Source organism: Tachypleus tridentatus, chromosome 13, assembly GCF_004210375.1.
Source record: "Tachypleus tridentatus isolate NWPU-2018 chromosome 13, ASM421037v1, whole genome shotgun sequence".
Classification (NCBI taxonomy): domain Eukaryota; kingdom Metazoa; phylum Arthropoda; class Merostomata; order Xiphosura; family Limulidae; genus Tachypleus; species Tachypleus tridentatus.
The window spans coordinates 96,125,508-96,140,409 of NC_134837.1; the positions used below are offsets into that span (position 1 = coordinate 96,125,508).

Sequence of the window (14,902 nt, forward strand, 5' to 3'; positions counted from 1 at the left end):
TTTTTTAAAAATATTCCATACTCCATTTATATAATGTACCTTCTTAGTTTCTGTAATTGATTCAGTTTAGAAACTATTATGATTTGTTCTGGCCTAAATTCTAATGTACCTTCTTAGTTTCTGTAATTGATTCAGTTTAGAAACTATTATGATCTGTTCTGGTCTAAATTCACCCTGGTATTCTCCAGCTGTGTTGTTTAGAATTTAAAGTTCATTTTTCATCTTTTAGTAAATTGAGTAAATTTGTCATATTATCTTGAATGTATTTGTATTTTACAAATTTTCCTACAGATTTTATTTTGAGGAAAATTATAAACCAAGTTCTTACTGGTCAAAGATACGTAAAGTGAAGTTACTTCAAATATTACTACATCAACAATATTAAGACCTCCACATTAAAGAATTATTTGAGAAAGTGGGATCTTCAGCAACATTTACAATTAATATTTAAGTATACAGGGTTTCATAATGTTTATATGGACCTTTGGAATTCAGGTGAGTATTGGATATGTTTTTCAGAGAATATCTTAAAACACTTGCTTAGAAAAATACTGAAATATGTCTTTTTTTCTTTTTCTTACAGTCTGACAGTCGGGTGCCCAAACCTCCAAAGCCCCCAGACAAACCACTTATGCCATACTTGAGGTACAGTCGTAAGGTAGGATTTTTTTCTTTGTGTTATGGGGAGTATATTTAAAGCCAAAATGTTTCAAATAATACATGATTTTAACATGAGAACTCACTTGGAAAGAATACCTAAATTATAATGACAGATTTTTTTTAAATATTTGTACTTATTCCAGTATCTGAAGTCAGGAAAATACATATTTAATCTTATATTCCTATTAAATTTATTAGTATTTTATAGTATGTTTTTTCAAAGAATAGTGGTAAAAAGCCTTCTCTATTTCATATTTTAGTTCTGATAGTTGAATTGCTAAAACTGTAGAAGAATTTCAACTATATATACACTATACAGCCAAAAGTATGTGAAAGCCTGACCATTAACCCCATATGTGCTTGTTGAACATCTCATTTCAAAACTGTGGGCATCAATATGGAGTTGGTCCTGTCTTATCTGCTATAACAGCATCCACTCTTCTGGGAAGGCATTTCACTAATTTTGGAATATGTCTGCAGGGATTTTGTCCTATTCTTCCACAAGAGCATTAGTGAGGTCGGGCAGGAGGCCTTGTGATACTGAAACAAAAAAGGGCCTTTCCCAAACTGTTGCCACAATGTTAGAAGCACACTATTCTCTGAAATGTCATTGTATGCTGTAGCATTAAGATTTCCCTTTGTTGGAACTAGCCAAAGACATTAAAAACAGCCCCAGACCATTATTCATCCTCCACAAAACTTTACAGTTGGCACTGTGCATTCAGGCAGGTAGTGTTCTCCTGGCATCTGCCAAATCCCAGATTCGTTCATCAGACTGCCAGGTAGTGATTCATCACTCCAGAGAACACATTTCCATTGATCCAGATCCAATGGCAGTGTGCTTTACACCACTCCAGCCGACGCATGGGATTGCACGTGGTGATTTTAGGCTTGTGTGCGGCTGCTCGATCGTGGAAACCCATTTCATGAAGCTTTTGATGAATAGTTCTGGTGTTGACGTTGCTTCTAGAGGCAGTTTGGAACTCGGTAGTAAGTGTTGCAATTGTGGACAAATGATTTTTACATGCTATGCACCTCACTACTCAGAGGTTTCATTCTGTGAGCTTGTATACCCAACCATTTTGTGGCTGAGCTGTTGTTGCTCCTAGACGTTTCCACAATAACAGCACTTACAGTTGACCAGGGCAGAAATTTGACAAACTGACTTATTGAAAAATTGTCATCTTATGACAGTGCCACATTGAAAATCACTGAGCTCTTCAGTACGACCCATTGTTCCTTCCAATTAAATTCATTAGAGTAGTAGGTGAAAAAAAAATATACTGAAATTAATAAAATTAAAGACAAAAAAAAACTGTGGAACTGATTCTTTTAATAACAAGTAATTGTGTATAACTGTAAAAGATGAAGGAAAGAAGAAAAAATTGTCATCTTAAAATGAAAACTATATATATACTTACATTTCTCTCTTTTTGTCAATGTCTGCTTTGTTTTTATACTAATTATTTGTTTGCATTGTGCTTCATATTTGGTGGTGGTCAGTTTCGACTATAATTAGAAGGAGTGTCCACATACTTTTGGCCATGTAATGTATATGTTTAAGGTACTAGTTGTGACACTGATAAACCAAAAAAGCCTTTTCCTTATGTTGCTTGTTATGTTAGGAGTATTGTATTTTTATCACGACTGTACTGCTATCTTTTTATAACCAAAACACTTGTTAGCATTCAAGAACTAATTTTTAGTTCTCAGGTTTACTCATAAATGACAAAAATATTTTTGTAGCTTTCTTAATGGTGTAATTTTTGTGTGTTACACTCCAGTTCACAGTTTTTAATAGACCGTAAATTGTTATAATCAATTATTTCTATGTAGCTGGTATGTTTAATGCATGCAAAGTTATAAGATTTCTCAGCCAGTTCTCCTTTAATCACAAGAAACACATCCAGTGTAAAGACTGATTTCATCGTTAACTTATGACTCTATACTAAGATGTGATTCATAAGCTTTAATATATGGTACAGTGTGTATCATCTGATCAATTTCTCATTAAAAATTACATGAAATAACTTCAATATTTTCCATTGTTTTAGATATTTCAATTTCTGCAAAACATACAAGAATGTTTTAGTTAAAATTTTAACCTTCTTTGTGAATTTACTTACTCATGTATGTTGAATATTTGCCAGCCAAATAATTTGTTCTTTGTTAAATGCTGCTTATAAAAAAAAAAGTTTGTGTAGTTTGTTTATTCAATACCAGCAGTAGCATTTCAGGTTTTGTTTTGAACTGTACATTTTATGTGACTTAAGAATTCATAATTTGATTATAGTTTTTTAGATGCAGAAGCAAAAGTACATAACCTCAGGGTTTGTTTTTTTTCATGGAAGCTAATTTTATTAGTCTAATATTTGTATGTTTGAGGTGCTGGATGTGCAACATTCAAGTTATGAGATTGAAACCTGTCACTGAAAATTTTCACCCTCTTGGTTATAGTGGCATTATAATGTGGTGGTCAACCCTACTTTCCATTAGTAAAGAATTTGTGGTAGATGGCATTGACTAGTTGCTTTTCTTCTAGCATATCACTGCAAAATTGGGAATGGCTTTATGCAAAGTTTAAAAGAACAAACAAATTATATGTTCAGTAGTGTATTTGGTATAGAATTTCAGGTTCTAATTGTATAGTATATCTTTTTCAGGTTTGGGACCAGGTAAAAGCACAAAATCCAGACTTGAAGTTATGGGAGATAGGAAAGATTATTGGCCAAATGTGGCGGGACCTTCCAGATGATTCCAAGCAAGAATTTGTTGATGATTATGAAACTGAAAAAGTATGTTGCAAATGTTTCTGTGTAACTTCTATGTTTTTTTATAATCAAGTATTAAAAAAAATGTAAAAGTTCAAGGAAAAGCACCTGTTTTCTTTTTAAAATATTTGTTATTAACTGGTGGACAAAATAGTTTTTTACTTAGGCTCTGAAGAAATAGGCTTACATTTGTTTCTTTTTACTGTGATGTTATGCCAATAGTAAATATAAAACAGCTTCTTATTCTAGAGTGTTGAGTAGATGAAGTATATAGAAATTGGTAGGCCTATTCATTGATTTTTAAGACATTAGTGTCTGAGAATGTGTCAGAGTGTAACAACAATGATGGACTCAGTTGCTGTTGAATAAAATACCCACTCAGTTTCACTGTTTCCACAAAATGTTATTGTATAAAATATATAAGAATTATTTTGCTTACTTAGTTAAGCCTTTATAGCTTATGTTATTAATGACTGGTTAAAAATATTAATATTATCTGTAATTTTTTATTAACTCCCTGGGACTGACTTCATAACAGTTTTGTGCTTGTTGCAATTTTAATTCTATTACTTTTAAAGTATTAAGTGTATATTCAAAAAGACTTTCATATCCAAAATATCAGATTTTTTTTTATTAAGTCTTAAGATTTGTTAAATAATGTTTTTTCATGTCTTTTTTTATTTTTGCATGTTGCCCATTGAACATACAAAGTAATTTTCGTTTTAAAATTAAAAATACTTTGTATATCAGAAAATTTCCAAATTTCACACGTGAAATCCTTATTGTCCAGATAGTTTAATCAGACATAAAATAGTAGTTCAAAAAAATTTTGAATTCAAGTCTGCAAATGTGATGACATGGCTTTTGACCCATAAGTCATCTAGAAGGAGTTAGTATTCTAATAATTTTGAGAAAGCAGTAGTTATCAGCTTAGATTGTGTAATTATATAACAAGTTTATGATCCTTGGATGGGCTTAAGTGTGTTTGCCCTATTGCTATAGTGTTAATCAGCAATTAGCAGTCTTGATTTCTGTCTCTTTATATTAAAGCACAGTCTCCTCTTAATTACACAGAAAAGTTGGTGTAAAATTAATAATCATAATAATAATTTCATAAAGTAAAAGTAAGTTAATAAGTAACTCAAAAACAGCAGTAGGTTGGTATTGAACTGCTACCTCCCTCTGGTCAGTGGTTTGGTTCAATGGGAGATGAGGTCACACAAGCTGGATTGTGAAGTGACAGTCATTCAACAACAGGACTCCATATTTGGAAGGATAAAAAAGTTGTGTTGTGGTTAAATCTGAAAACTTCTCTAGCATGTAATAGTAACCAGACTATCTCTAATCCTTAACTTTCTAAGTATGGGCAGATGTAATTACTATCTGCTTTACCAGGGAAGGACATTTATGCAACAAAAATATGGTAACTCCGTATGTTTTTTCTCACAAAACCTCAAGATTTTGTTTATTGATTTTAATTTTTTTTTTTTTCCCATTTCTTCTCCTTTACTACTTATCTTGACACAAGTCAATGGTTTCTTTGAGGCATATTACAGCACCTCTAGAAGGCATGTACAATCTTTTGACAAAACTTACATGCACTGTGTAACATTGTAAGCCTTGACTATGATTATGCATTTTAAAATATAAATAATACATAATTAACTGAAGTATAAGACTTAAATACAATTTGAACTGTATCTCAAATTATGACACATTTAGGTAAGAAACAACTGTAAGTGCTGTAGTTGATTGAGTAGCCAACAATAGTGAGCTAATTATATGTATTCTGTGACAGAACTGCATGCCAATTTAAAACAGTTGTTAGATTATAGGGTAAAATGGCCTACTTTTAGTGACTATGTATATGCAATTTGTAGTAATCTCTACATGCAGGATACATAGCTCAAACAAATCTGTTAAAGGTGAATTGGTGGTCAGGGGTTGACAAAATTTATAACTTGTTTCAACTGCACTCATTCAGAGAACTTTGAAATGTACGAGTCAAAAGGTTAAGTGCTTACTTATAGTGCAGACATAAATTTATACAGTTGTCAATGTATTATTGAAGGTACATTGTACCAAAATAGAAAATTTTCATAGCTCTTTGATCATGTGACAATACATCTCAAGTTCCAAGTATTTTTAAATACTTTTGAAATAAAACACTTTAAAATTAAATAACATAGAACTTCAACTCATAACATACATCATAATGTTAATTTCATTCACCTATGTTGATAGTAAAGGTGTTTAATTAAATTTTGAATGTAACACAATAATTTGCACAGAAAAGTGTTTAAAGGGGTACTCTTGTGAAAGGGTTAAGTAATAAACTACACTATAAAAGCATATATGAGATCTTTATATTTGTCAGCAAACTATGCTGAGGATTCTAAAGTGCAGCTTTACAGTGTGTGTAATTTTTTTCTCCATGAATATTAAATTGTTCTCTTTTCCAAGACCCTAAATTGTTTGTTTACAAAAACAAAACTGAGTACCAGCTTATTATTTACAGTTGAGGTTCACATTGATGAATGAAACTTTTTTTTTGCTCATTTGATTATGTTTGATTATTTTTTAATCAATAGTATCTATTAATCTATGAATTAATTAAAATTTTAATACTTTAACATACAGATGCATTTTCATTTTGAAAAATACATTTAAGTTATAACTATTTACACACTAATTAGAAAAGTACAAATAAATTTTACTTATTTTGCATATGGTAGATTAATTCTAACATAAAACTATTGACAAAAAATTGAATATAATATTTGAAATGTAGGAGTATACATTTTATCTAATGAGATACTTCTGAATTTAAAATTTTAATTATTCCTTTACTTAAGTTGTACATGAAAATATGTTTAATTAATGTAACCTCATTTCAAAACCTATCTTTCTGCAGTCATTTGTTTATTTGTGTTGCTTTGGAGGCCACAAAATCAAGAATAGTGTCAGGTTACACGATTTCTGCTTATTATTAAAAACAGTGCTATTCCTTGAATGAAATGTAATGCTCCTTAAACTTCCATATACTTTCATTTGTTGGAAGAAATGAAATTTTTCTGATGTTGAGTGAAATTAATTGTAAACCTTAGAAATTGGTTGAAGAAGAAAAGGAAAATAGCTGTATTTGCATGATTGAAAATATTAGTCTGTATACTGTATGATGCCTTTAACCTGCAAGTTATTTCGTAGTTATTTACTGATATTTGTTTTTGAATGTGAGTATTTGTAAGTTATCTAATGAGATGTGTTCCTTGTTGTGTGATATTTTCATTTCCTTTGTTTAAAAATAGATGTGAACCTTAAGAGCCCCAGTTAAACATAAGACTGTTTTTGCAACACTGAACAATAATTTTGCAATAGTTCTTGCCTTTATTATAATTAAAACAGTAATCCTAATAATATGTTTTGATGTTAAATTGGAACCTGTTTGATAAGAATCACTAGTGATAACAGCATTTGAACTGAGAAATTAGTGAATTAGAGTAGTAAGAAAACATGTTACGTCAATTTGTTTGTTGTTGAGACTTTATTTGTTTTGTTGTTTTTTTTACTTTCTCTAAATTTTAGATGGAATACAATGAAGCACTGAAATCATACCACAATTCTCCAGCTTACCAGGCTTGGGTTGCAGCTAAAGTACGAGGTATGTACCTGAACTCTTTTGCAAATATTTATTTTAAAAAAAAAACAAAAAAACTGGAGTATTGTCTTGTACAGATTTGCTTCATTATGCAAAAATACAACTTTAAAACTGTATTTAGTAGTTGGAACTTTGATTAGTAAGTGTAGAATACATTACTGTGCAAAAGTGTTAGGACAGGGTCAAAAACTTAATTTCAGCCTACTTTCAAAGAACAATGGAAGATAAATCACAGATGAAGCATCAGAATTTTATTAATCTTCATACATAGTACAGCAGAAACTCAATAGAAGTGATTGAGCAAACAGTTAACATTTTGTGTGTCTCTTCGAGTTTTAATAAATTCAGACAGTCTTTGGCATTGTTGCAACATACTTAATTCTTTGGGATTTTACTCCAAATGTCTCTAACACATTTCCTTAACATTAATTTGGAAGTAACTCTTGATTTGCCAAGTGTTTGGTATATCAACTCCCAAATCTGTTCAAATGGATTGAGATTGGGGCTGTGTGAGGGGCCATTGCATCATTTGAATGACTACAGCAGCTTCTTTTTTAGCTAAGTAACTTCTACATTGGTTGGATGAGTGTTTGAGGTCATTATCTTCTTGGTAGTAGATTCCTTTACTGATAGTACCCAAACCACTGGGTATACCATGACAGATCAGTATCTGATGGTGCTTGTGCTGATGTGTTATTCCATCTGTTTTGCAAATATCTCTGGACACCTCAGCAGAAAAATATCCCAGACCATCACACTGCTACCCCATGCTTCTTGCATTGAGGTAAGTATATTTCACCTTTATTTCACTTGATGTACAACCTATACTTTGAACCAGATGTTTCAAACTTGGATTCATCTGACCATGATGCACTTTTCCAATCATCAACAGTCACATTTTTGTACTAAGTATACCATTCTTGTTGAGTCTGGTTGATACTGTAGATATGAAAACTTTTCTGTCATTTGGTATATAGTTGTTTATTTTATGCTTGAGATCAGTGGCAGTCTTTTCTGTTCTGAAAGCTGTATAAACAAAGATACTTAACATCAGTATCGTTGGATTTAGGTGTTCTTCTCTTCCTTTTCCATTTTCAAATTTAGCTGTTTTGGTCTCATGAGGTAGTGTGTACTTGACAGTGTTAGTGGAGCATTTCAAGTCTGCAGTAGAGTTGAACCAGCATCACCCAAAGCTTTTGTGCAAACTCTCTGCTCTACTGACAGTTCTCTACATTTTATAGGCTGTAGCATGACAACAAAATTTAATATATGTAGTGTTAAGCACTGTTTTTATCAAGGTTTATCTGTGGAATGCAATTAAATTTATTTCTTTTAGCATATGCTAACTTCTTTCTGTATAGTTAAGACATTGAATGGGGTACCATAACAGTTATTTCAGATCCAAAATTTGATCAGTATGTTCATTCTAGCAGAACCCTTGTGATATGCCCTTGGTACAAGTATATGAGAATTATAAAGATCAGTTGTCAACAGGTATTGGTCAGATATTACCATAGTGTTGAAATTTACATTATGTAATGACAAGAAAGAATTAGGCCTAAAATGGAAAGAATGACAAAATGTTCTCTTGTCCTAACAATTTTGCACAGTGCTGTTTTTTTTTTATCTTTGAGCAGTTTTAAGTTTTTTTGATTTAATGAAAATTTCATAAGATAATCATTAAATGCTACCAAAAATATTTATTTAAACTCGCTTAAAACAACATTTAAAAGTACACAACAATTGTTGAAATGGCCGTGCCTTACCAAAAGTTAACATATTTTAGTAGGTCACAGATCTTCCATCATCAGGAAGAAGAACAGTATTGAGAAAGAAAATCTAATTATATCTTTCTATTTTGCATAATTTTGACTATTTTTGATGGTTGGAATCAGAATTCTTAATTAATTTCTGCTAAATATGATTTATTTTTCATTTGTATGTAACTGACTTGTGTTCTTTAACATATTTGCTTTCCAATAGTAGTGTTCATAGTTCTTTCCCCAGTGCCAGTCACTCTTTGCTTTTCATACTCAACCAAGGTGCTTCTTATTTATATGGGTAGCTATACTATGTTTAATTATCTCATTGAAGCCACTTGTAATATATGATCCACAGGTGGGGCACCTGGTACCAAATTTGTTAAGCCTAAACTTTTAATTTCCACATGTTTGGTCAGTTTAAATTAGACATATTTAAATATTGTTTAACTTTGGAACTTGGTGTTTACTATGTCCCTCATTGGATTATTATTGTTTATTAAAAATCATTCTCACTGAATTCACACATTTATCAGTTGTACACAGTAAAACTTTATTTTATTCACAGCGTTTCTGGTGACATCAGGTGAGGTCAAATGAACAAATAAGATAAAGTAAACCAAACCTTCACAATGTACAACTGATAAGAACTTGTGTGAATTTAAAAATTAGTTCTTTCTAATATTGAATTCTTTCTAAATGTTATACTGACTGGTGCAATCATTATGTGTTTTAAGATCTTTTTATTAACCTGAATGTCTTAAAGTACTTCTTAGCAGGTAAATTTTTTACTACTATTGATCATTTTGATAATGTGAACATTTCATATGTTTAAAAATATTAAAGTAACACTGCTTCATTGGAAAGAAGCTACCAATATTTTCTCTGTTACTCTACCTTATAATGGTCAATAATTGACGTGTTTAATACAAGAGTAAGCAGGTTCAAGTGTCTTATTTTTACATACAGCATTAGTAAAACTGTATATATGTAAGTAAGTTACTGCAATGAAAATTGAAAGAAGTGTACAAGTTTACTAGAAGTAGTACCATAAAATTTTCTTTGTGTCTTCATTTCACAGTTAAATATTTTGACCAATCTCAGCTGAATGTGACTTTGGTCCTCCTTTATGCTGACTTTTGCCATTCTTTAAAGGTACTCTTATTACTCCAGCTAGTAGCATAGGAAGGTTTCTACTGTCACTTGGTGGGAAGTTCTAGTCAGTTTTTTATGTCTTCAGTTTTTGATTGATTTCATATTTAGCATTCTTATTTAATACTTTAAAATTATTTTTATTACATTTGATTATTTCAGTAAATTCATAGATATTATTACCATTGATGTGTGAAGATTGTCATAACATAAGTTCTTCCCATTGAATTACATCTTTAGTTTCATTAGTATGCTCAGCTGAAAGCAAAATTTTATGTTTTTATTTCTAATATTTCATTCATGTTCACTTATTCTGTATTTTAAATTTGCTCTAGTATGTTCTGTATAAATATTTCTACAATTACACATTAATTTGCATATACCAGTTTTTTTTTATTTAATCAAATCTATATTTAAAGTTATAAAAGAATGGCCTATAAAGTCTAAATAATTATAAAAGAATTTTTATTTTTAACTGATGTTTCACATTTGCAGTTTCTTCAGGATTAGTACATAAAACTTTTCAAATCTTATTAGTAGAATGTATAAATATCTCAAATATGAAAGACAACAAAAAGTTTTTGTTCATCAGTCTAAATATATATGTGTGTGTGTGAAAGTTATTTTATTTTTTAAATCATTGCGCTACTTGATAAAATAAATTAGATATGAATGGTAATAAACATAGTTTTTCTTAATTTTTTATCAGATGGTTTAACATAATATTTTTATTCCCATTTCTTAATTTCTTGACAGCTCTGTCAACAGTATTAAGATTATAATCTTCCATCTTCTTAGATATGAGATAAGTTGAACTATTTTCCAACTATCATCAACTGTACAAATACTGCTCCACACTTTACACACTGCCTGTCTTATTTGTTGCTTATATTGCATTAGCTAGGCATTAATTTTTATAGTGCTCAAGATAACTGTATTAACTTGGGCAATTCTCATGTGATATGCATGCACACAAATGTGTTGAATCCATATCAAATTAGTCTATGGTTAAGTGTTTCTTCAGTCTAACTAGTGCCAGCAGGGATTTTCTTTTAATTTTTCAAGCTTTTTACAGTGCTAAATGTTCATTGCAACAAATATCCACACTTGGAGGACTTACTGATAACTCCTTGACCTTTTACCGTTAAACATTGTCTTTTATGCAGGTCACAGCTGTTTCTTTGGAAGCCCATTCAAGGCCACTTTGTGACATAATGTCTTGCAGTGGAGACAACAGACACCTTTATTTTAATGACATAATGAACACATTCCATATAAAACTTTTTGTAACAAGCTGTGTTTTAGAAATTCTATATAAGGCTTAACTAACAACAATTGCATGTGGCTAAAACAGTTACCTTATTCCACATGAATAACAGTCAGCCCACTCATAGGATTAGTTAATTTACTCATTGTCTTTTGAGCTTTTTGAGTAACGTGCATTCACACTCTGAGATCATGTTTGATGTTTCTGTAAAAGCTAATTTTATTCAACTTTTTAATTTAGTGTTTCCAATTCAGTAGTAGTAACCTATAATGTATTTGTATTCGTTTGAGTGAAGCAAAATAGGCAAGCTTAAAGGAAAAATAAAGACAAAAATTAGATAAGTAACAAGTATCATATTAATCTTGCATAATTTCAACTAAGGAGAATTATGTTTTAAGACTTAGAGGCTCAGCATTGACACTTGTCCAGTTGTTCAAGATAAACTGCTTTAGACATGAGTGTACGTATATATTTATATATACTTATTCAATTGAAAAGCTCAAAATCATTGTACTAATTTTTTAAAGTAATATGTTAAATAAATTAATTGTAGAGCAAAGTTTACAAAGTGATTTCTATTTTGTTGTTACTGTTCTTCATCGACTAAGTGATGTAGGCACTTCCTGTAGTGACCAAGTTTTTTTCATTATGACCAGTGTAGAAACATGCATTTTATTTAGTTGGGGATGTATTGTAAATTATTGTTTCAACCAATCAACATTCATGTTCTTTATGTAATGTTGTTAAAGTTCATAAAATTGTGGCCCAATAGGATACTTCTGAGAGAACTCACTCCTTTTTCAAAAAAGATCATGAGTAGGTTAGTTCAGAACAAACAAGGAAATGTTAAAAGCAAGATATGAACTAAAGTTGCGGCCAAGCTTTGGCAATGTATATATGTAAATAAAAATAGTTCACTTGCCAATTTAATCAAATTTCAAGTGTAAAAGCTCACTAAGTTATCTACTTATTATCAAATATTGGTCTACCATATTTCTAAATAGTGATTGCTATGGCAATTGCACCTCTGAATTGATTTAAAGCTCTCATGTTCAGCAAATTAGTTGTAAATGCATTTTTTTAATCTAAAATTAATCATATTCTACAGTTTAAGGTATTTTTTCTGCATTGTATTTTCTACTTCTGGGTCATTATGAAAGTATATTTTTCCTTACAAGTATTATCTGGATTGTATTCAGAACGTTTTAATATTTTATAAGGCTCTATCTGGTTTTTGTACATATGTTATCTCATAAACAATTTTAAATTATTTGAATATGAGTTTGATGGGGAACATTATTTTTACAGTTACTTTGTTACTGCTTATTTTAATTATTTCTTGAAGGTAACACATTTGTTTTATATTGTGTATAGTCTTTTGAAAAACTCAACTAAGAATTATTATATTCTCTTAAGTGTTGTAGTATTATTTCATTATTATGCATATGGATCAACTGTAAATTAACTAATGATGTATTTCTTTTCTTTTTAGTTGATTTCAGGAATAAAATACTGCATTAGGCAACTTGTCTCTGGTAAACACAATGAGAAACAAAATACTACCTCATTAGTTTTTGCTTTGTTAAAAAAAAAAAAACTAAGACTTCTGTTTTTTGTTTCTCCAATAGCTCAGCAGGCTGCAGAAGAGAAAGAAGCAATGGACAGGAGTCCTGCATCTGTAAGTGTTCTAGAACAGGAATGTTTATTAAATGGGTAGTCTGGGTCTTTTGACAAATTTTATACAAGACTGTAAAGTTACAAGAATAAATTTTTGACAAGGAAATTTGACTTTATTAATGGTAAACTGTGTTTGTTAGTGGATTCTGAAACCTGTCCTCAGATAAATAATTGATAAACTTTGAGAATAGAAGAATGAAAACCTAATTGCTTTGAATTTGAAATGTAAGTCAAGCTGAGAAAGGTATATTTGGGTCTGTAAATTAAAAATATACTTGTTCCAATTTTGCTTGTCTCACAAAATTCAACACATATAAGACTAATTTTATAAACTGATTTAGAGTTCAGTTGTGTTATTATTTATAAAGGAAAACAAAAATTTACGTATAACTAATTTTTTTTAATCTATAATTGATTAAAAACTTGTATTTTATATACCTAACAAATTTTATTCATATTCATTGACATCTGTTATTTTTCAGTGTATTTTTTTGCTTACTAATGCAGTTGCATAACCTGATCGTAACATAAACCTGGTATGAACAGATATGACTTACTAACAATAGTGTGTAATGTACTGCCATAATTTATTTTTAAAATATATATATTGTATATGTGTATATGTATAATATGAGAGTAAATATGTATATATTCCAGGTGAGTGCTATACAGCAAATGGAAGAATGTAATAATTTATTTTTACAATATATATATATATATATTTACTAACTTAGGTTTTAAATTTGTGATCTGTCAAATGCCAGGCAAGTGCTGTACCAGCTAATCTGTAGGTGTTACCCACTGTACTTGCTAGTAACTACTTTTAACAATCCAAACTACTACAGTACCACAGAGGCTTGAATATGTTATATTAAAACTGATTTTTGAATATGCGAATCAGCAAAGCTCATGACAATCACAGCCAATATAAAACATTAGTCCCCTCGGTATGGATTCCTGTACGTGGTGAGGGGACCTCCCAGGGAAGGTTCTGTTCTTTCAGTTTACCTCCTCTGGGATCTAAACATCCACCCACATGTTTGTCGTGCATGGTGACCCGTGAAGGGGAGGAGAGGATCCTGGTGGTTTAGGGGTCTAACCCTAACACACCACTTTGGCCTTAAATTCCTGTAGCCTTTGGGTGGCCCCACTTGGGTCAGTCGGCTGGTCCACTTGGGCTAGAGTCAACCAAGTACCAGTATTGAAAGTTCTCAACGGGTGTTGTGGACATTATGTCTGATGCTGGTGTTTGGGTATAGTGCTCATGAAACCCTGGTGTTGCTGCAATGTCCTTGCATGACATTGTAGTGTGTCCCCTCGTAGGGCGCCATGGTGGTTGGGGTCAGTGGGTACCGAAATTTTCCTTTTTTCTATGGATCTTCCTTCAAAAAATTTAAATAAAATAGTAAAAAAACCATCAATAGGTAAACGACCACGTCTTGAGGACTCTGAGGAGCAGTCTTCAACATCTGTAACACACGTACCTCATTTTCTTATATTATATTCTCTTTTAGAAAAATCTTTAGGGCAAATGTCCCCCTTTTTTATTCAGAAGGGACTAGAGGGTCTTGCTGGCTCTCCAAAGTCCATAAAGAAGCTTCGTACAATGGAACTGTCGAGGTTTATATTCTAATCTGGATGATATCAAACCACTGATTGCTTCCTACCATCCTGTATGTCTTTCTTTACAAGAAATATTTCTAAAACCTGCTGATACAGTCACCATTCAGCAGTTTTCTCTGTACAGAAATGACAGGCTGTGTGATGGACGAGTACGTGGAGGGGTGGCACTATTGGTTGATCAGCATGTGCCCACCCTGTCTTTGTCACTTAACACACCCTTGGAGGCCGTAGCCATCCATGTTTCCTTGGGTTATACCATCACTGTTTGTTCTCTCTACCTGTCTCCTGGAGAGACATATGATCAATCAGACCTTCATGCTCTCGTTGCACAGTT

At 31.3% G+C, this 14,902-nt stretch overlaps 1 protein-coding gene across 4 annotated transcripts in view; it reads left to right on the plus strand.

The window, feature by feature from the left end:
• The window catches only part of Bap111 (Brahma associated protein 111kD), a 68,314-nt gene that overhangs the window by 19,942 nt on the left and 33,470 nt on the right, over positions 1-14,902 (plus strand). For all 4 annotated transcript variants that reach the window (XM_076479077.1, XM_076479075.1, XM_076479073.1 and 1 more), the window contains exons 5-8: positions 584-658; positions 3,324-3,455; positions 7,017-7,092; positions 12,897-12,946. In XM_076479077.1, the coding sequence (XP_076335192.1) occupies positions 584-658; positions 3,324-3,455; positions 7,017-7,092; positions 12,897-12,946 (333 nt within the window). The remainder of the gene's footprint in view (positions 1-583; positions 659-3,323; positions 3,456-7,016; positions 7,093-12,896; positions 12,947-14,902) is intronic.